The sequence below is a fragment of the Rhamphochromis longiceps genome, linkage group LG8 (genome assembly GCF_057381845.1).
Source record: "Rhamphochromis longiceps isolate RC_006_pf linkage group LG8, R_longiceps_female_GT1.1, whole genome shotgun sequence".
NCBI lineage: Eukaryota > Metazoa > Chordata > Actinopteri > Cichliformes > Cichlidae > Rhamphochromis > Rhamphochromis longiceps.
Genome location: NC_140564.1, coordinates 18,108,115 through 18,130,354, shown reverse-complemented (window position 1 = coordinate 18,130,354; position 22,240 = coordinate 18,108,115). Strand labels below are relative to the sequence as shown.

The following is a 22,240-nucleotide window of genomic DNA, read 5'->3' as shown; positions in this document are numbered from 1 at the left end:
TGGAACAAGTTTTTCATCATATTAATGTTACATGGTTAAACAGATTTCTTGAACATGAGAGAGCGCATGCTTTTTAACTGCTTCGATTGCAATTTTTTCCCCCCTCTTTGAACACAGGGTGAACTTTTACAGTAACATTCCCATCTTACTGATCACAGGACATTCATTCTAATGCTTCTAAATTTTTCTTTTTTAAATCTATCAACATGCAGTGTTTGAACAAGGCTCAGAAGGTGATAGATGCAAACAGAGGACATGGGAAGTATCATGAAATTTGCAACACTGAGGGTTATGTGGAGAAGTAACACAATTGTCTAAAAAAGGAGACAGTGAGACACAATCACGAGCAAAAACAAAAGGTTTTTATTAAAGATGAATCTTAAAGTAAGTGCCGGGCTGCTACTACTAACTAACACAGGAACAAACACAGCAGAGACCGGTCAACAAAGCAATTCACAGATTCTCCTCAGAGAAAGCCTAAGCGGTCACAAACACACACAGATCACATGAAGCAAAGTCAAAAGGCACTTTGGCACTGGCAGTGTCTTCTGCATCAATTTGTGCCAAAGCTAAGTGCTGACAGGACAGCTCCTCAGATTACATTTCCTCCACGGGAAAAAGTGTGGTTTCTAAGACAGGGCAGAGAACTAAACTAAACTAAACTAAACTAAACTAAACTAAACTAAACTAAACTAAACTAAACTAAAACAATACTTTCGCCATATGAAACTAGTACTTTTCTTGCCTAAAAATGAGTACTTTTTAATCTAAATTGAGTACTTAGAGTACTTAGTAGAATATTTTTTATCTAGTTTTTAAACTAACCAAGTACATAACTGGTCTCTTCTGCTTAGAAGTCATGCTCGGTGCCAAGCACTGTGACATTGTCATAGTCTTCATATAATTCATCTCCTCCTCCATCACACTTGGTCATCTCCATGGAGACAGCTGGATTGTTTGTCATCTTCCTGCTCCAGTAGATAGACAGAAGCAGACCAGTAGAAAAGCAGTAAGGACTGAAGACCACTAGATGGCGGAAGAGTCTCAGCACAAATGAACCTGAGTGGGCGCCAGTTAAATTTAAATTAGGGATGTTTTGTGTTGTAGCATTGAGACAGACTATTTATGTTTTGTCAAATTTAATAGCTGTGTCAATGAAATGGCATTTAGGGACAGTATACAGTGCTCTCTTTATGACTTCTAAGCTTTTTGCATATTTGTTAAAATGAGGTTTTTCAGATCACACATTTCATATTAGACGAAGATAACTCAAGTAAATTAACTTCTAAAGGGAGCAAAAGCATTATTAAAATACAACGAAGTTAAAAAATGTAGAGGTTTATTTTTAAACTTGAGTGAAATGAAACGATTTGTAATCAAGTCAAAGTTGAAAATACTGTATGTTGTTATGATTACAAGCAGTAACATGGTAATGTAGTTACTTTTACTCACCCCTTGGATCAGTTTGGCAGTAAAACACATGCGGTTCAGAACTCCTCACCCCAGACAGTGAAGTTACAGACACCTTATATTTTTTGGCAGGTTGGAATCCATCGATTATGATCTCAGTTTCAGGACTAGCTACTGTGTGAGTCTTTCCAGCCACATTCACCTCCGCATTGGTCCACTCGCCCTCTGGAACTGTCCATTTAATAAGAACAGAGTATCCAGCTGCCCAGTACTCACAGTGAGCATTTAGATTAGGAGGAACTGAGTAAAACAAGAAAAAGGTTTTACAGTCAAAACTAAAGCAGAAAATATATGACTTACAGTGAGTATAATTAAACTTTTTATACTATAAAACAGAGTCTATGAAAAGTGCATCATTTTAAAATTTGTTCTCAAATAGAAAGATTATTTGTTTTACTTTTAATTCAAAGCAGTACCCTACAGTTTATAAAGTTTATTATATTTTTGGAATTTTCATATAAAAACTAAAAATAAAGACCTCAACATTGACACATTAGATATTGAAAGAATTACTCATTTTCTGTTTTAACCTTTTTAATTTCTTGAGCTAATTCATCAGAATGAATTCTTCAGTTAGTAATAAAATGATAGTTAGTTAAAGCTCATATATTAATACTGAATCATATTATGTAACTGTGTTAACCTGTGGTATGTAGGTATGTTAACAAAATTATTTTTCTGCAATAAACCTTTTTAAGATTAAAAATTGAATGCAAGGGTGAAAACTAAAAATTAAAAATTAAATTAAATAAATTCACAGATAACCTTTCTGTAACCAATATGAGTGAATACTTTAAGATCTTAAAAACTAATTTACAGATTAAAAATATGCTAGTCCTTCAAATGGTTTCTGTTGTACTCACGAATTGTTAATTTGTGTTCACACTGCAGGAAAACTCTGGAAGACTTTTCATAGACAAGAGAGATGTTATAGGTGGCACCAGGGTAAAGTCCAGTAAACGACACATTTTCACGTCCATCACTGACATGAACGTTAGATCCATTACGGGCCGTTGCGGTCGAGAACAAGCCTTCAATCTTTGCTTTGATTGATGAGTTGGTAACTTTCCAGTCTGCACTGGCACAGTCTATGGCTGAAATAGAGGAGAAAACAGTTATATGCATGAACCTGCTTCTTCTTTTTTACACAACTCTCTGAAAAGAGACAAGAAAAAGTTATAAAAGTCTAACAGAGATAATTTTTTTTACCTGTTACTGTGAAATTCGTATAAGGAGTGCTCCTGAGTCCAGCGAACACTGTGGTTAAGCTGAAATCATACTGTGATCCAGGCTGAAGAGATGTCACTACTTTTCTGATTGTATCTGAGGAGACGTCTGACACACTATCTGACACACCACCATTGATTTGAAGCTCGTATTGCCAGGCTTTATTCATGTTCTCCCACTCTAGAGTTATGCTGTTAGCAAATCGTTCAGTCACACTGACCCAAGGCACCACTGGTGGAACTGAAAAAACAAAACTCAGAAGTGGAATTTGTTCATCTTTTTCTTTTAAAATGAAATAGCTACATGTGACTGTGTAACATACAGGAGTATAGAGCTAGTTCAGTTAACACAAGCTTTTACATACTTAAGCCTGAATAGGTGTGTGAGCTAAATGGCTCAGCATCAATGTATGTTTCCAATCAGGTGATCAGATCAGTCAAAATTAAATAAATAAATAGTGTGTACTAATAATATAATAATTAGATAATTATTGTATAAAATATAATAATTAAGCATGCTGCTCGCTAAGAGCACATTATCCATATTTGCTGCTCTATCACAAGCACAAGCCTATCATCAGGGTTAGATGCACACTTCCTTCTTCACAGAGATATGGTTGGTGGGTGGAGCCAGGATGAATAAATGGCACTGCAGGCCAGAAGGAAAATATAGAATATCGACTTGGACTTATATTGTCCATTTAAATATATTATATCAGGAGCTAAAGATGAAATAAAGACAATTTTACAAAGTCTGATTCACAATGTTTCATCCTTAAGTAACCATTGATGTTTCCTAAGCCTTTAGAAAGTATAAAAGTTAAATTTCAAATTCTAATGTCCCCTGTCTAATGTTGTAAATGTACATCAGACAAAAAATAGGAAAATTTAACAAATGTTTATGTTACGAGAAGCTAGTATATAAGCATGTTCCCCAAAAAAATGAGAAAATATAGAGAAATTACATCTCACCAGTGACTGCGATGCAGTTTACTCCACTGCTTCTGACATTTCCAAACACAGTGAAGAGAGTGAAATTGTATCTGGTTCCACTGGTCAAATCTGACACTCTGTATTCTTTTTCAGAATTACTAATGTTGATCTCTCTTTCATTAAACACAAGAATATAATTGTCGATGTTGGGGACTGTTTTCCACCCCAGATTTATGCTGGTCTCATCTTGTCCATTTTTCTTAAAGTCGTCAGCATTACGAGGAGCTAGAATAGAAAAACGCACAAACAAGAAACTGTAACAACATTTTCTGTCAGAAACAGAAACATGGAGCGAGGCTTCAGTTTCAGTATTTTTATCGGTCCTTTTGAAAAATATTAGGTGAGCTACACTCTTCTGTTTCTGAGAAACCTTAAACATCATTATAGAGCTCTGCCCTTGTTCAAGTTGTAGAGGAGCATCAACTGTGGAACATTTTAAAGGACTATGACTGTTTTAGATGTTTTTAATCTGTTAACCTCCACCAGGTTAGCAGTAAGCAGTCTAGGATTATAGGTCGGGTTAGTATTTGACATATTCAAGTTGGAAAATTTAGCAAATGTTTATGTTATTATTCTGTAGGATGTATTCTGGGATGTTTTTAACCTTGTCCCACTCCAGTGGTATACTCATCTCATTTTGATGCACCACAGTCACATTATTAACACTTTGTAGAGCTAAAGATAACAGAGGAAAGTGGCTTTGATTAAAAAAAAACAACAACTCTCCATCAGCTAAAGTTTCAAGTACTAATGAGCCGGTCCATCCTGGTTTATCTGTCTATGTTAGAGAAAATATATCTTACCAGTGACTGCGATGCAGTTTACTCCACTGCTTCTGACATTTCCAAACACAGTGAAGAGAGTGAAATTGTATCTGGTTCCACTGGTCAAATCTGACACTCTGTATTCTTTTTCAGAATTACTAATGCTGATCTCTCTTTCATTAAACACAAGTAGATAACTGTCACTGTTGGAGACTGTTTTCCATTGCAGATTTATGCTGGTCTCATTTTGACCAACGGCCTCGAATTCTTCAGCATTACGAGGAGCTAGAATAGAAAAACACACACAAAAGAAACTAAAACAATGTTCCCAACAACATCTTGTATTTTGTTTATGTTTTAATTAGACTGAATGTTTTATTCAGTGCTCACTAACCTGTCACAGCACTGAATCTGTATCCACTGCTGTTGAGTCCATCAGACGTGGTGAAGAGAGTGAATGTGTAGTTTGTCCCAGCAGTCAGAGAAGTGACCACATGTACTATGGGTCCTTCTTCAGTTTTATTAATATCTTCTCTTATATTACCATATTGCAGTATGTATGTTGAGATGTTGTTAACCTTGTTCCAGGTCAGAGTTATACTGTTCTCATTTTGTGTGGTCACATTCACTCTGTCAACATTATCTGGAGCTGAAAAAGAAAAGAGGACACACAGTGGTTGTAGTTACAAAAAAGTTTAAAAAAGAACAAGAACTGAAGCACTGACTATACTGCTTTCATTCCTTTGTACCACTGTGCCTTTTGTTACATCATCAGGAGCTGTGATGAGTTGAGAGTGGTGTTCACCTTTTACCACAATAAAAACCCAGAATGATATTCACTTCAGTTTTACCAATAACCAACAAAAGTTAAAAAAAAATAGTGTTTCATTCTTACGGGCTTTTGCTGTTGTAGATGTTGTTTGTTCTGTTGAAGTTTGTGGAGTGGGACTTGTTTCAGCCAGTGGAATAAATTTTTGTGTTGTTTTTGCTGTACTTTTCTGTCCTGCTGTCACTGTCGTCGTCACTGTTGATGTGATTGTTGTATTGGAGTCAGTTGTGCCCTAAAAGCAGAAAAAGAGTGAAAACTACAGAATCTAAAATCTGTGAAAAAAAATCACCATTGAATACCCAGTTAACACTAGTCTGTGGCAGAGTCACAGAGCGATGTTTGCTGCTTTTAATTTCACATCTACATTATATCATAAACATTATGTGAACAGTAATACTTCGAGATATCCTCTGAGCTTTCTGCTTTATAAGAACAAAAACTTTCACTAAAAATAAAAAAAATAATGTGCAGGAAACACTTGGCTGAAGCTAAACCTTAGCTAAAAGCCTACCAGCCATTTGGCAGCTCTCCGGGTTTTATAGGTAGAAAAGCCAAATGGCTGGTCTCTGGGAGTTTAAGTATTAAGTCAGTGTCAAATTATTTTAGCATTTTATGTGTCAGCTTCTACAACTAGCAACATCTGTAACATAAAAATCACAGAGCTGGCAAAAAATCTATTAATTAAGTGTTTGCTTTTACTAAAAATGCAAATCATATGGGTGGTTACTGTCCAACACAGACTGTAATTCTTAACTATGCTCCTCTTGTAACCATATTAGCAAGTGGTGAAGTAAATAGCTGCTTCTCCTTTAGGGCCTCGCATAAATACAGAGACCTTTGCCCCGCCCATTTCTTCATTATTAACTGTCTGCTGCTTGTCAAGGGTACATTAATCAAGTTGTCTGTTTTATGTGTTTATTAAAGGTAATCACTTTACATTTTCTGTAACTGCTAGTTCATGCTGATTGTGTATTTAGATATAAATAAAAATGGGTTTTTACTGGGTGTTATTTTACATATTCTTTGATTTAGTGTTATTCATGTCATAGTCTTGTTTCTCAGTTATTCTTTGTAGTTTCTAGAATTTAGGTTGTGTTTCTGTGCCTCTCCCCTGTGTTCTTTCTTTCATACCTAGTCGTCCTCGGTCCCAGTGTCAAGTCCACATTTCAGTCTGTGTCTCATGTTTTCTGTTTTATTTTGATAGTTCCTTGTCTGGTATGTAGCATGTTCAGTTCTGAACATGAACATGTTACACACCAGCAGTATATGTTTGTTGTCATGAGCAGTGTTGGGTAAGTTACTTTAAATTATTAACTCAGTTACATTACTAGTTACTTCTATCAAAAGTAACTCAGTTACTTCAAGTTACTCGTTACTTTCAGAGTAACTAGTTACTAGGGAAAGTAACTTTGGTTTTACTCAGAATTCTCTTGTTAATGTGTTGCTTCCGTAACTGGATACCCAGCAAGATTGCCAGTCTTCTAGCTTGCTTACTTGCCACAAGTGCACTGTGCCACCTACCAATAGAAAGGAAAAGATAATGTGCACATTTCCGCGAGAGAAATCCCACGCCTGATTCTATCCTAGCCTGCTTTTTACATCCAACACAAAAACTGCAGTCGTGGTGCTTTCGATTGTACTCAGAACTCGGAAATTCTGCCTTCCGAATAGGAAGATGTAGGTAACACCAGACTGCAGATGAGCTGCATACAGGGCTGGACTGGGACAAAAAAATCGTCCCGGGCATTTTGACTAGAGACCGGCCCGCCATTATAGGAAAAATCATAAAGCCTTTGAATGAAAATAAACACTGTTGTGACAGTGATGTACACTGTTCTGATGGTATATATGTATCAATCTATCAATTGTTTGTTGTAAGACTCAGATAATTATTTTTTTAAAAGTGAGACATTTTAAATGAGAATAAGAAAGTATTTCCTTGTGCCCCCCTTTCCCTTTTAATTCCCTACATGGACCCCTGGCAACACTTTGCTAGATCCGCCCCTGCACAGTTACCAGCTGTCAGCTACTTAGAAAAGGATCCTGGTGTTATTTGTCTCTCAGAAACAGTTCTTAACTTCCCTTCAACTCATTCATGTTAACTAAAAGGTAAACCTGTTTCTCCATTACAGCTCTGATGATTCAGTAAGGACATCTCCTGGTTTCATCTTCATGTTTCCCTCTCACCACATATTCAAACCGATATCATGACCAGCAGGTTTACAGCTGTGGCTCCAGTCAACATCAACTGATACTAGAAATTAATATTAAATAAATTCTAACAACAGCTGATCAAGCTTAAAAGTGCTGCTGTTGTTTATCGCGACATCCGCTGGTTTCCTCTTTCTGGCGCAAAGTGGGCGATAAATACAGTGGAGCAAAAAAGTATTTAGTCAGCCACCGATTGTGCAAGTTCCCCCACTTAAAATGATGACAGAGGTCAGTAATTTGCACCAGAGGTACACTTCAACTGTGAGAGACAGAATGTGAAAAAAAAATCCATGAATTCACATGGTAGGATTTGTAAAGAATTTATTCGTAAATTAGGGTGGAAAATAAGTATTTGGTCACCTCAAACATGGAAAATCTCTGGCTCTCACAGACCTGTAACGTCTTCTGTAAGAAGCTTTTCTGTCCCCCACTCGTTACCTGTATGAATGGCACCTGTTTGAACTCATCATCTGTATAAAAGACACCTGTCCACAGCCTCAAACAGTCAGACTCCAAACTCCGCCATGGCCAAGACCAAAGAGCTTTCGAAGGACACCAGGAAAAGTATTGTAGACCTGCACCAGACTGGGAAGAGTGAATCTACAATAGGCAAGCAGGTGAATGACCTGCAGAGAGCTGGGACCAAAGTAACAAAGGTCACCATCAGTAACACACTACAACGGCAGGGAATCAAATCCCGCAGTGCCAGACGTGTTCCGCTGCTGAAGCCAGTGAATGTCCAGGCCCGTCTGAAGTTTGCCAGAGAGCACATGGATGATACAGCAGAGGATTGGGAGAATGTCATGTGGTCAGATGAAACCAAAGTAGAACTTTTTGGTATAAACTCAACTCGTCGTGTTTGGAGGAAGAAGAATACTGAGTTGCATCCCAAGAACACCATACCTACTGTGAAGCATGGGGGTGGAAACATCATGCTATGGGGCCGTTTTTCTGCCAAGGGGACAGGACGACTGATCCGTGTTAAGGACAGAATGAATGGGGCCATGTATCGTGAGATTTTGAGCCAAAACCTCCTTCCATCAGTGAGAACTTTGAAGATGAAACGAGGCTGGGTCTTCCAACATGACAATGATCCAAAACACACCGCCCGGGCAACAAAGGAGTGGCTCCGTAAGAAGCATTTGAAAGTCCTGGAGTGGCCTAGCCAGTCTCCAGACCTCAACCCCATAGAAAATCTGTGGCGGGAGTTGAAAGTCCGTGTTGCTCGGCGACAGCCCCAAAACATCACTGCTCTCGAGAAGATCTGCATGGAGGAATGGGCCAAAATACCAGCTACTGTGTGTGCAAACCTGGTAAAGACCTATAGTAAACGTTTGACCTCTGTTATTGCCAACAAAGGTTATGTTACAAAGTATTGAGTTGTATTTTTGTTATTGACCAAATACTTATTTTCCACCCTGATTTACGAATAAATTCTTTACAAATTCTACCATGTGGATTCATGGATTTTTTTTTTTTTCACATTCTGTCTCTCACAGTTGAAGTGTACCTCTGGTGCAAATTACTGACCTCTGTCATCATTTTAGGTGGGGGAACTTGCACAATCGGTGGCTGACTAAATACTTTTTTGCGCCACTGTAAACAAGAGACAAAAGCCGATCAGCTGATCATTGATCAGTTTCATGATTGAAGTAGAAACAGGAGAGGGGGGAGAGAATGAGAGGAGAAGAGGCAGCTGACAGCGTAAAGACGCAGAAAAACTCCAGCTTTGTGTCTTTTTCCATTCTAGCTGAAGTCCGGGACAAACTGTTCCTTTTCACCTCAATAAGAAACGCGTAATATTTTCTCTGAATAGAGACGATTCCATTTTTTACGGGACGGTTGGCAACTCTAATAATTAACCTTATGAACAAAATAAAGTTCAACATCAGTAACATAGCACCCACCCAGCTGTAAACTCCGTCATGCTAGCTAGAAAAAGTCAGCACAACGAAAATAAACTCCACCTAAACTTGGTTCATATCTGACCCAGATGGACTGCAGGTTATAACTTCTTACGTGAAGTTCAGTTCACCTGACACTCGGACCAGTGGCCGCTTCGGGTCTCTCCTCTTACCTCCCTTTTCCTTCATCCACCTGCTGGCCTCCACCACTTGCTAATGTTATTGAATCTGTGGAAGCTCCGCGATAGCCACCACACGAAGTAACGAATAACGAGCCTATCTAAATCCCAGTAACGAGTAACGCGTTCCTGGTTTTGGCATAATAACTAGTTACCGTGCTCGTTACCACAATAATAACGTAGTTACTGTAACGCGTTACTTAACTCATTCACTGCCATTGACGTCTATAGACGTCAATTGAAAAACTTACGTTGACTGCCATTGACGTCTATAGACGTCAATTACGTTTTTCAATGGGAGGGGCTAGAATACATTTTATTTTTTCATATATTTGTAAATAAATTGTTTTGATAAAACATAACCTTTCTCAGTGTTATTTCTGTTTTATAGAAGTGAATAACTATTTTATATGTTAGAGGTGTCACAGAGCAAGAAATATTAGTGTCAAAGGCACTTTTCTCCCTTTTTTTGGTCAAAACAGGCATTTTTGGTGGAACCCACCTCTCCTCTACAGCTGATTACTAAAGAATGGAAAATGGTAGAAACAAGCTTTTTTTTTTGGATGAAAGAAGAGAGTCTGTTCTTCATTTTGGTAGGTTCAGCGTTTATATGATCATAACACACAGTTTTCTGTGGCTCTTCAAAAATGAGTAAAAATGCTCAAAAACCCTGGCAGTGGGGAGTTACCTGATTTGAAAATGGCTGGCAGTGAATGAGTTAATAACGCGTTAGTCCCAACACTGGTCATGAGTTTGTTTTGGAGTTTGTTTCTACAGCAGTGAAGCTGCCTACTTTGTTGAGTCCTGCGTTTGGGTCCCCATCCTGCCTGCTACAGCACTGGACATGACACAAACAAACATTATGCATTATTTTGATGCCATTGCCATTATATTATATATTTGGATCACAGAGAGGTGTGGAATGGAAAACAGCAGACATCACTCTGACTTGATGGAACAGAGTTTATTGGCCAGTCTTTTACACCCACACACAGAAACTTCCAAAATGGCAGCCTATCCATTTCTTCTTCTTCTTCTTTTAAGTTTTATTGGCAGTTGGCAAACAACAAAATGGTGTATTACCACCACCAACTGGAGTGTGGACTAAAAGAGGTGTTGACTCCCAAACGATTTTCTCTCTTTTCTCTAAGTCCACCTTTATACCCTTTCAGACCACGCCTTCTCAGTTCAAACCGCCCCATGACATAATCCTTCCAGAGAGGGACAAACAAAGAAGATTAGTTTTCACAAATAATCCTAACATTATCAATCACTTGTCAAAAGTGAAAGTAGACGTGTCATGTATGAAAATACATATTTTAAAGGTCATTTTACACATCTCTAATGACTAAATTTCTGCAAATGGTTGACCAACCAAACTCCTACTCTTGCCAGCCCATTTCCTATAAAAGAGCTGCATTTGAGGCGGTTTTCCTCTTTACCACCAAGACAAGATGGCCTCCAAGGAAATACAAGGTCTTAAATAATCAGGCCCAATCTTATCTTAATGACCTTGTAGTACCATATCACCCTATTAGAGCACTTCGCTCTTGCACTGCAGGCCTACTTGTTGTTCCTATATTATTTACAAGTAGAATGGGAGGCAGAGCCCTCAGTTTTCAGTTCACTTCTGTGGAACCAGCTTCCAGTTTGGATTCGGGAGACAGACACTATCTCTATTTTCAAGATTAGGCTTAAAACTTTCCTTTTTGCTAAAGCATATAGTTAAGGCTGGACCCGGTGACTCTGAATCCTCCCTTAGTTATGCTGCGATAGACGTAGGCTGCCAGGGGATTCCTGTCATGCATTGAGTTTTTCCTTTCCAGTCACCTTTCTCACTCACTATGTGTTAATAGACCGCTCTGCATTGAATCATATCTGTTATTAACCCCTGTCTCTCTTCCACAGCATGTCTTCCTTCTCTCACCCCAACCGGTCGCAGCAGATGGCCGCCCCTCCCTGAGCCTGGTTCTGCTGGAGGTTTCTTCCTGTTTTTCCTTCCTACTGTCGCCAAAGTGCTTGCTCATAGGGGGTCATATGATTGTTGTGTTTTTCTCTGTAGCTGCTTTACAATATAAAGCATCTTGAGGTGACTTTTGTTGTGATTTGGCGCTATATAAATAAAATTGAATTGAATTGAACTGAATTTATTGAGCTGGGTAACTTACAAACATTTTGCTTTTATCTTGGTGCACAGAGGTGTGTTTACACATTTAAAACAAAAGCCACCATAGGTGAGATGGGGAAGGACTTGGTGCCTCCTAGCAATGTTATCCTGAGAGTTATGCTACTAAAAACGAGAAAAAAAAAAGTCAACACCACATTTGAAGCATTGATTATGCTGCTTTCATTGTTTGTTTCACTGATTACTTTCTTACATTACAAAGTCCAGTAGATTTCACTATTGGTGTATTTGCTGCAGTGGGGTCAGAGGCACCCTAAGAGCAGAAAAGGGGTGACATATGTATACGTTTTCCTTTAATATCCAAATTAAAACTCCATACTGATTAATTCTGCATAGACTACAACATGTAAGTAGTCTTTAAGATATCGCTGCATTTAGATTTGACATCATTTCCATGTTCATGCTCTTTTTCTTCTTAGAAGAAAGGATAGTAGATTAGTGACACTGAGACAAATTGTTTGCACTGTGTAACACTTCTTTGTAAATTGTTGATGCATTTTAAACACCAACTAATATTTAAGAGATCATCATTTTGACTGCATAAGTTCCTCTTAGCAGGGTAACTGACAGTGAGCTTTATCTGATCATCACGATGTGTAAAAACAAAGTAGATTCAGGAAGTTACACAGCATCAAGTGGTCACAACTGAAAGATAAAAGCTTCATATGAATCTCAAATGACACCACATATTTTGAACTGTACAAATTCCTTTGTTTTCCTAAGATAACCTTGAACAAGCTACATGATATTCTAACAATAATAATTTCTCTGATCCTGGGATATTACAGCTCAATTGTTAACTTTATAACTTTTGGTCTCTTTTATTGGCAAGTGACTAACTAAATAGTTACTTCTCCTTCCGCGCCTTGAGATCTTTCACCTCCATCTGCTCATTTCATGTTTATTAGTGCTAGTTAAATTTGGTGCCAATATTAACTTATTTTCATATTACATATCTTTCATATTTTTAAACAATTTTAAAAATGATTTGGGTCTAATGGCTTCTTAGGAAAGTAGAATGTGGTGGAAACTAAACTGTCTGGTTTACTCTCTGTGGCTGGTTTCTCTGACGCTACGGTGAAACGTGTTAACTTTTTTTTGTACAGTCTCAGCAAGCAGCAATATTTATAGCACCCTTATGCTTGACATCGGTAAGCTTTTTTTCAGTTCCTCCATTTTGTTCATGCCATGCATAATACCCAGCTCACTACCATCTTGTAAACTTTTCCTTTTACTCTTTCTAATCCCTTTCTGTCACAAATCACTCCACCTTGCCTGTACCTGTCATCTGTACTGTCCGTTGCTTTGAATGATCACCTCCAGATATTTTAACTTATCTTAGATCAAACATATGGGTAATGTTTGAGGTCTTCCAACAGTGATATGGACTAACTTTGGAGAAGACTGAATGCAATATAAAGGACAGGCAGTGTGTTCTGAAATGTAGCTGTGTGGCTGACCACATGGTAGTGTTATTGTGAGAGAAGCTGAGCTGATTGAACCTTTTAAAAGTGGTTTCTAGGAGATGTTTCAAGAGTCAAACTTGTTTGGAACAGGATAGAGCATTTCAAAAGTTTTTTAGTTAACCATAGGAAAATAATACAAAATATCAACAAATCACACAAACGTGCAAATTGGGACAAGAAAACAGGGTATCTGTTGATATGCTTTGTCAGCATTGGATGGAATATGTTAAATGGAGAGTCAAAAGTATGTTTTGTCCAAAAGGTTACACTGTTAAAAGTGGGACCTCCACTTTTTCTCTTGTATTGGAGTAAATGTTTTCTTGTCTTAATGAATCGAAGTGATACTAAACAAGACTAGAAAAAGTTCCTGTGAAAATGCAGCGTGAATGCAGTGTAGCGGAAATTATCTGCCGAAAAAAGCTGAAAAAGGAGAAATATCTGCCGAGAAGAGGTGTAGAAGCTGAACTGTTTGCTGAAGACAGCTTTATTTGAAAGGGTAAAGTGAAGAGTGTCAAGAATGCAGAACGAGCGCTAGCAAGAAAGCTGTGCAGCAACTGCCACGAGCAGTGGCGGTCCTAGCCTGTTTGGCGTCCTAGGCGAACACTCCCTCTGGTGCCCCGATACCCTCCACCCCACCCCCCAACCACACATAAAACATATTAAGGATTGTACATTAACATATTTTATTGTAAAAACTGTTGTCAGAACCATACTGAATTTAACCAGAGAAACACACACACACACACACACACACACACACACACACATATGTATGAAGAGAGAGAGAGTATGCATAGTATGCAAACGGCTAACAAACAGCCGTCATAATTCGTCACACAATGAGAATAGGACAAATCAACAACTGACAATCACTAATTAATATTGTGCTGAACACAGTCCGAAAGATTCAGTAGGCTACATCAGTGTCTACTGTTTACTATCATAGCCAAGTGGCTAACAAATGTAAACAGAAGTTTTCACTATCCCTACTATTTAATGTTCTATCTCGGTTGTGGTCAGTGCTATCCTCTATGCTGTTACCTGCTGGGTCAGCAGGTTGAGGGTCACAGATGCCAACAAACTAAATAAACTGATCCTAAAGCCCAGTAATGTTGTGGGGATGGAGCTGGACTCTGTTAGGGTGGTGTCTGAGAGGTAGATGTTGTCTAAGATAAGGACAATCATGGATAATACCTCCCACCCACTCCATGACATGCTGGCTACTCACAGGAACATGCTCATGAGAGACTGAGATTACCAAAAAGCACCACGGAACAACACAGGAAATCATTCCTGCCTGTGGCCATCTCCCTGTACAACTCCTCCATCTAATACACTGTAAACACTGCAGTAGTTACACCCTTTTTACACACGCTCTTTTCTACTCTGTAATATTCTTGGCAATTTTCTTGATATTTATTTATAATCACAGTCAATCCTGGATATTTATAATTGAGTAATCTGTATATATTATTGATATTTCTTAAATGTCTAAGACCTGTAACATAATGTATTGTTTGGAGTTTTATCTGTTACTGTTACTATTTTTACCATTTCTTCTTGGAGCAACTGTGACCCACATAATTTCCTTAGGGATTAATAAAGTATTCTGATTGTGATTCTGATTGTTTCAGGATACATAACTGGAGCCTCATCGTCTCGTCTCTCTATGTACTGTACTATATGAAGCGGAGATGACAATACAGTTTACTTTGACTTCAGTAGCAAGCAGGCGCACCGAAGGCTCTCGCGCTCACTTTTCGCTTATAGAATTTCGAAAAAACATCAATTCAAATTATAAATCTGTATCATTATGTCTCGTGTTTGTTGGGTTTTATTTTATTTTGTTTTATTTTGCGGGTAGGCTATTAGATGCTGCGAATCCCCCGGCGCCCCGCCCTCTCCTCTCTGTGCCGCAAGCAGCAGGCGCACGTCGCAAACGGAGGGCACCCTTACTCCCAGCAAATGGGTGATAGAAAACTGATCCGTGCCTATGCCATCCCCAAAATTCGCTGGCATGATTTCAGGGCAGCATGAATACGAGCGACTTTTTTTGCCCATGTCCTTGATGCCACCCCCACCACGATGCTGCCCTGGGCAACCGCCAGTATCAAAAACCGCTACTGACCACGGGTAGGACTCGAACCTGTGTCGACCAGAATCAGGGCAGCTGCTCATCTCAGTGAGCCAAATCAATTCACATTTCAAAAAGAGATATGATGACACAAAAAATGTGCAGGGTGCAGAACAACCTGAACTGTCTGCTGAAAACAGTTGAAGAAGCTGAAATCATAAAAACTTTGCAGAATTTTAATAAAATAGCAGAAATATTAAACAACCAAAACAGTCCGCTAAAACAAGCTGAACAAGCTGAACAAGCTGAAGTTCCATTTAAAGTAGTAGTTGCTGAAAGGTGAAAAATTGGCACAACATGAAGAAGCTGAACTGTCTGCTGAAGACAGGTGTAGAAGCTGGAGTCCATATTAGAAAAGTTGCTGAAATCATAAAAACTTTGCAAATTGTAATAAATTAGCCAAAATCCTGACCAAGCAAAACAATTCGCTGAAACAAACTGCACAGGTTGAAGTTCCTTCAGCTTGAAGAGTCCGCTGAAAACATGCTGCCATGGGCAAGATTCGAACCCGGGCCTCATGCTCTTAGAAGGGCTGCTCAAGTCTAGGTAACATTGATGAGACCTCATCCACACCCTTCTTCCTGGGCAACTCTAACTGTAGGCTGCCTCCATGGGTGCCGGATAGGTTTAGATATTTAGCATCTAATGTCGGAAATATTGTATTAAAGCCTTTTATGGGTGTGACTTCAACAAAACACTATTTTAACCCCATGTAATAGTACTTGCATTTTCATCTTGGATTTTAAACATCTTTTCTTCCCTGGCAGCTCCAGGACCATTGCATTTCATGTATTAAATGATTTTTAATAAACTGTGCTTCATCAGCATGAATGTCCCATATTTGTCAATCTGTAATAAAACTGGTTTGTTACTGCAGATGAGTAATTCCCCAGAGAGCTGCAGATCGTTCTTACTATCTTACTATTTTAATAAGATAAGATAAGATAAGATAAGATAAGATAAGATAAGATAAGATAAGATGTCTTTATTAGTCCCACAAGGGGAAATTTCATGTTAAGGCTGCCGACCTTTTGCACGCAATGGAGGCGCCATCTTACCCTCCGACCATACATGCATTACACAAAAACATCACATGGGGAAGACAGGTCAGAGAGGTATAACAATGGAAAATGCACCACATGAGGAAAGATAAGGAGAAAAAATAACTCCCCCAGACTGAGCTCCAACAGGGGGTTCAGTTTGAGAACAGAAAAAAAAACACCTCTGCACATAGCACATGAAAAAACTCTTAATACACCAAAGAAACACATGACAAGCAACAGGGGTGGGTAAAGGGTGAGAGACAGCCAGTGTAGACAGTGCATCCGGGCCTGCAGCATAAGCGCTGGCCTCCTTGATCCACCGTCAGCATTGGAGGGGATTTCTCTCTCTTCACCGTGTGTCAGATTCGGTAACTTTCTGAGATCTCTGGCTCTGCTGTACGACTCTTTTCAGGTATTTGGGTTTAAACATCAAAATAATATTGGGATAGTATATTCTTTAAAAAATAATCCAAATTGTTTTTTGCTACTGTTGGAAGGCTTCAGGACCTGCTGCTATAGAAGACACTCTATAGCAGCTTGCAGGTGCTGTGGAGGCACCTGTCTGTGAAATACAACATGTGACAACTCTACAGCTATAACCATCCATCCAAGGAGGCTATCCCAGCACTGCGACAGACTGGCGACCTGTCAAGAGTGTACCCACCTTTCGCCCTATGGTGCTCTAATGACAACTAAATGGACTAAATTAAGTGATGCAGATTCAAATGTATATATTGCGAGACATGATTTTTGATAAGTGCTTTATGGCTTCACAAAACATGAAAAATGCATCAGAACAACAACAAATAAAAATTATAATTCAGCCCTGTGCTTTTAGAAAGGGACGTGGGCAAAATTGAAAATTTGGTTACTAATATTTGTAGCATCAGATTTTTATTTTGGAGTTTCACTTGATGTGCAATCTTACTGCAGGCCCACAATTATTTTATTGCAACAAAATGCTCACATTTGTTCAGTCAAATGCACAAAATGTACTTAAGTTCAGGCTGTGAATGTTATGTATTTGTATGTATGTGCTTTACCATAATAAAGTTAAATGTAAAACGAAAGTAAAGTCTAAAGTATTTGTTTGTGCTTGTGTTTTCAACTGAGCACCATCATGCAAAATATCTTGAAATTTGAATCTTGATAGGATGAAGCCCTTGCAATTGAGCTGTCCGATGGACATTTAAATTCACTCAAATTACTCAAATCTTTCATAACTATCACTGATGTACTGTCAGTACTTTCAGTCACCTGAGTTGAGTTCTTCATAGTTGTATTTGACATTTCCTAATATTACCACAAGATGGAGCCATCATGCCACACATTAGCCGGAGGTTAACACAATGAAGCCTTTAACCAATAATTTTGCAATCATTTGCTGGGATTGTTTCAATGTTATGTAAAAATAGTGGGATTATAAAAAGACACTTTGAACTGGAAGATACAAACTCAGACATTTTTAATGCCCCAAGCTGTTGACATATTTTCCAGATGACTGACTAATGACTCTGCTAATGAAAAAATATTGATATCAATTACATTTAATTTAATTACAAAACATTTCAGGCAGAAAATGCCATTAGACTTATTGAATGTAGATGACAGAGTGTTCATTATGTGAATACTTGTAACATAAACCTTCATTTGTCTTAAAGGTACAGAAAATATGGGTTGCTCAGATTGTATATAGTATTAAGACACCCCGTGAAAATAAATAGATTTTAAAAAATATATATTTATATGCACTTAAAGTAGGGAGTTACCATAACAAAATAAAATAAAACAAACCCTAATATATTTATATTGCCCACCAGGCAGTGAAGTGATTGGTCAGTCTTTAGCGTAAATTACCAAGCTGCTGCAGTGCAGGGAAGTACTGCTACTGAATTTTATGTTTAAATTAAGCCATCTAATTACAGACGGTACAAAAAAGATTCTGTTCCTGTTGCTTTGAAATTAATTCAATGTGTAGAAGGAGTTAGAAAAAAAAATTCATCTTTAGGCAAATCTTTTGGCACGACAGCCATAGATTACAGTTATTTGTGTCTTCAGCAGTAACCACGGGGCTCCTCATAAAAGCTTATCAACAACTGCAAGTCAGACAGCTAAAGCAATAAAATCTGGTAAATCAGAGTGATAATATATTAGCAGATGTTGAAAGATGTGCTTTTCTTTCAGGAGAACGAAATGCAAATTACAAATTACATCTGCGACTGTCGATCAGTAAAAGTCCTTAGATAGTTCAAGTTTCCCTCCGTTTCATTCTCTTATCAGATTGTTGAGAGTATTTGAAGAAATCTTGTATAAGTTTAAAAATTATTGCCGTAACACAAAGTCACGAACGTCAGAATCATCTGCAAACTTCTGTGGCTCTAGATTAATAAAAGGGGTAATATTAAGTATGTCAATATCTGCAATACAGTTTACACTGTTTAGATAAAAACAGTGAAGCATGCAATTCAACATGTAAGAAGGTGAAAAAAACCTAACAGGAATAACACAAAGCCATATAAGAGAGCATCCCCGGCCTCCTGAGGGTTTTGTCAGTTTAACAGCTGTTGAATGCTAGAGGCATGAAGTGGTAATTTCAGCATTTCTTCTTAAATGCTGTTTTAAAGTCCACCTGCTCCATCAGCTAGAATGCTTTCAATTCAAAATTTAAATTTCTGCTTGCAGACACTGCCTCAAAAACTCTATCACATATTCCTGAATAATCACTGACTAATAACATTAGCTACACTGGGTGCTGAGTAGGAAGGGTTATTTTCATGTTGCCAATTAATCATCTCATCACTATTTAAAATGCTTTTTGCAGCGCTAAACTGCGCAAAGTGTTCTCTGAGAAACTTAATATACATGCTGGACTTATCTGTCTCTTACTGCGCATGCACACAGTCATTCTAGCTGCCAAGCGCAAACTTCTTTGTAATTTTATTTCTTGCATCAGGGTTATTTTAAACAGCACAGTCTACTTTCCATGCATGAGCTTTACTATTCACCACTTACATGCTGTTATCATAGTGCAAGGAACTGTACTCAGTTATATCAGCTTTTGACATTATAAAGAGTTTAAAAAAACAATTGCTTCAATATTTTGTAAAATAGGTATCAGCATAAAGATGCCCTGTCCAAAGCCAAATAACCATACATCAGATAAATTACCTGAGTCCAATGATCTTTTTCCCTTTCTAGAGATATGCCAGCCTCTACTGCAGAGTAGGTACTAAAGTTATATTAGGTTAGGGACCACCTGTCTTACCACTAGGCTATCTAACTTGCAGACAGTTGGGCCCACGGATGACATTCCTGTCCCTTTCAGGGATTCACACTTTGACCCCAGGGGCAGAGGTCTTGTCTCCAAATTGACTCTAGCTGATGCATGCACATTTCTGATAAATGAAGGAGGAGAAGGCATCCATTGATGAAGATATATATAGTATCTGAATCTATACAAACAAATGTATGGGAAAAGAAGATGCTGCAAAGGGTAACTCTATAAACCCTATAAAAGCATGCTGCAACTGTTCACACCAACATGTAAGCTTCAGGTATTGACCTGTATTTTAAGTGTTGCTTTCAGTTGTCTTGAGGGAAAAGAAAAGCCACGTTTTGGAGCACTACAATACAAACTAACATTACTTTAGATGACAACATGTTGGTACCTTTGCTTATGTAAGAACTTGAGCGCAATTCTTGAGGGAAATAAAAGGAGATGGCTAATGAAAGGAATGTTAGCAAAGGGTTAGCTTAGCTTAGCAGGAAAAAAAATAGCTTGAGCCTCTCAGTAGGGGAAAACATAGGGTTGCCAACCGTCCCTTAAAATACGGAATCGTCCCGTATTTCGAAACAAAAGTACACGTCCCGTATTGAGCTAATAAGGGACGCACTTTGTCCCGTGAGAATCAAAAGTAGTCTATAACTTTTAATGGAATTAACGCTTTGTTTGAAAACATAATTCCCAGCCCCTCTCCTGCTTTGTGACCAATGAGCTGACAGCACACTTATGACAATTCAGATTACCGCTCATCTCATTGGTCGAGGAAAGGTCGCTTACGGAGAAAATACCGGAAGACAACAGATGACCACAACAAGAAGCATGGCCAACAGGGAAACAAACGCCGACACGGCGGTGCAAGTCTCGGACGACAGTACACCTAAAGCTGGGCAAACACTGTGCGATTTTTTCAGTCACGTTATTCAGCTCCTGCTCAAACTGCACGATTGACTCGCAGGGGTTAGAAGTTGGTAGGTCACGATGCAGGGTCTCACACTATACGGCCCGATGCTCTGATGCGACCTGAGTGCTCACACTGTGCCTCCATAACATGAAGGTTATAACAGAAAATCTGTCGCTCGCTCTCTCTGTCTTTCACTCACACAGACACACCACTACCATCAACTTTGCTAAATTGCTAATGAAAAACATGATCAGGCAGCTGTGATTGAGCAGCAGTGTAAATCCAACTGTTTTCACGGTTGTTGTGGTCGTGATAATTTTGTGATGCCACATCGAAAAGGCTCGGATGAGCTTTCCAAAGTTCTACAAGTTGTGCCTCCATCGCTTGTGTCCAGATCACACGCTGCACAGCCGTGCTGCTCCATCTTTTACACCAACGTTTACGTGTTTGCGCGCGAGCAGTGTGAGCGGCTGTGATGAGACCCTCACGAGCGATTGATGATCGGGAGCTGGTCGTGAGGTGTTAATCACTTCTCGTTACCCCACGTATACTACACGATGCACGATGAAGGCCAAAATCGGTCAAAAATCGGCTCAAAATGGGCCTAAAACCGCACAGTGTGAGCCCAGCATTAGAGCAGCAATGTTTGTTCCCCTCAGAGAAAGGGAAGAATGGGAAAAGGAAAACACCTGGCTGGAAAAAGTTAATATGGGCATGTGCAATGAATATCAGCGCTATGTGGCCAGAAGTGTGATAATATAATTTATTTTGTGTAATAAACAACTGCAAGGATAGATGATTACAACAAATAGATGACTAATACATAAAAGTAATACATAGATGAATAATGATGATGAGTTAAGATGCGTAATCATGGGAACAAGCGGGTTTACAAACAGGAGCAGCTGATTAGCATTAGAAAAGCTGAAATAATATTTCAACTGAAGCCGATTGTACTAAATGCACTAAATGTGCACTGTTACAAGAATGTTTTTCTTTCTATTGTTTTCTATTATTTTAAGTTAAGCAGGACAGAGTTCTTTTAAAGAAAGATTTACTTATATTCTCAAAAGTTAAGCATGACAGGCTTCTGTTTAAGAAGGAGACCTGTTTTACTGTGTTAATGTTGTCATTTTGAGCTAAAAATAAATGGCTAAATGATCATTTGTTTCACATGTGTTCATATCACAAAGAATACACATCTACTTAAATCAAATTCAAGTCAAAGGGTTAAAAAAATAATTTCACACACAAAAAAAGAGCTAGAAAATTCACCACACTGGGAAGGGTGAAGACAACTGGGTCGCCCGGCCCTGGCCACGAGGTGTCCCTTATTTATTTTTCAGGGAGTTGGCAACCCTAGGAAAACACCAAACACATGCCACTGCTAATAAAGAAACCACAATTTTTTTATGCTTACTTTATATGCAAATTGTCTTGATTTTATGAAATTAAAGACAAATTGTTTTTCCTTTTTGTTCTATCTTCGTGCTAAGGTAAGTAGCTTCTCTCATATTTAAAGGAAAGTAGCTTCTCTCATATTTAATGATTTTGCACTTTCTCTAATTGTCTGCTAGAAAGCAAATGAAGTATATTTTCTAAATATTCTTACACAATCTTATAAATAGTTGTACTCAGTGTAAAAATTTGCA

At 38.4% G+C, this 22,240-nt stretch overlaps 1 protein-coding gene and 1 long non-coding RNA gene across 2 annotated transcripts; both read right to left on the bottom strand.

Annotated features, from left to right (window-relative positions):
• Positions 1-354: 354 nt before the first annotated feature.
• On the bottom strand, positions 355-4,742 carry LOC146663449 (receptor-type tyrosine-protein phosphatase eta-like; the record flags this gene model as incomplete). Its single annotated transcript, XM_085417368.1, has 6 exons — positions 355-1,059; positions 1,453-1,710; positions 2,334-2,564; positions 2,680-2,937; positions 3,669-3,914; positions 4,493-4,742. Coding segments are annotated over 6 exons (1,452 nt in total), but the record flags the coding sequence as incomplete, so codon positions are not given.
• Positions 4,743-4,853: 111 nt separating this feature from the next.
• LOC146663448 (uncharacterized) lies at positions 4,854-19,623 on the bottom strand. Its single transcript, XR_014912913.1, has 3 exons — positions 19,573-19,623; positions 5,349-5,514; positions 4,854-5,096 (listed from the first exon to the last, which is right to left on the bottom strand). It is a non-coding gene; the product is annotated as an uncharacterized LOC146663448 (long non-coding RNA).
• Between the last annotated feature and the right edge of the window lie 2,617 nt (positions 19,624-22,240).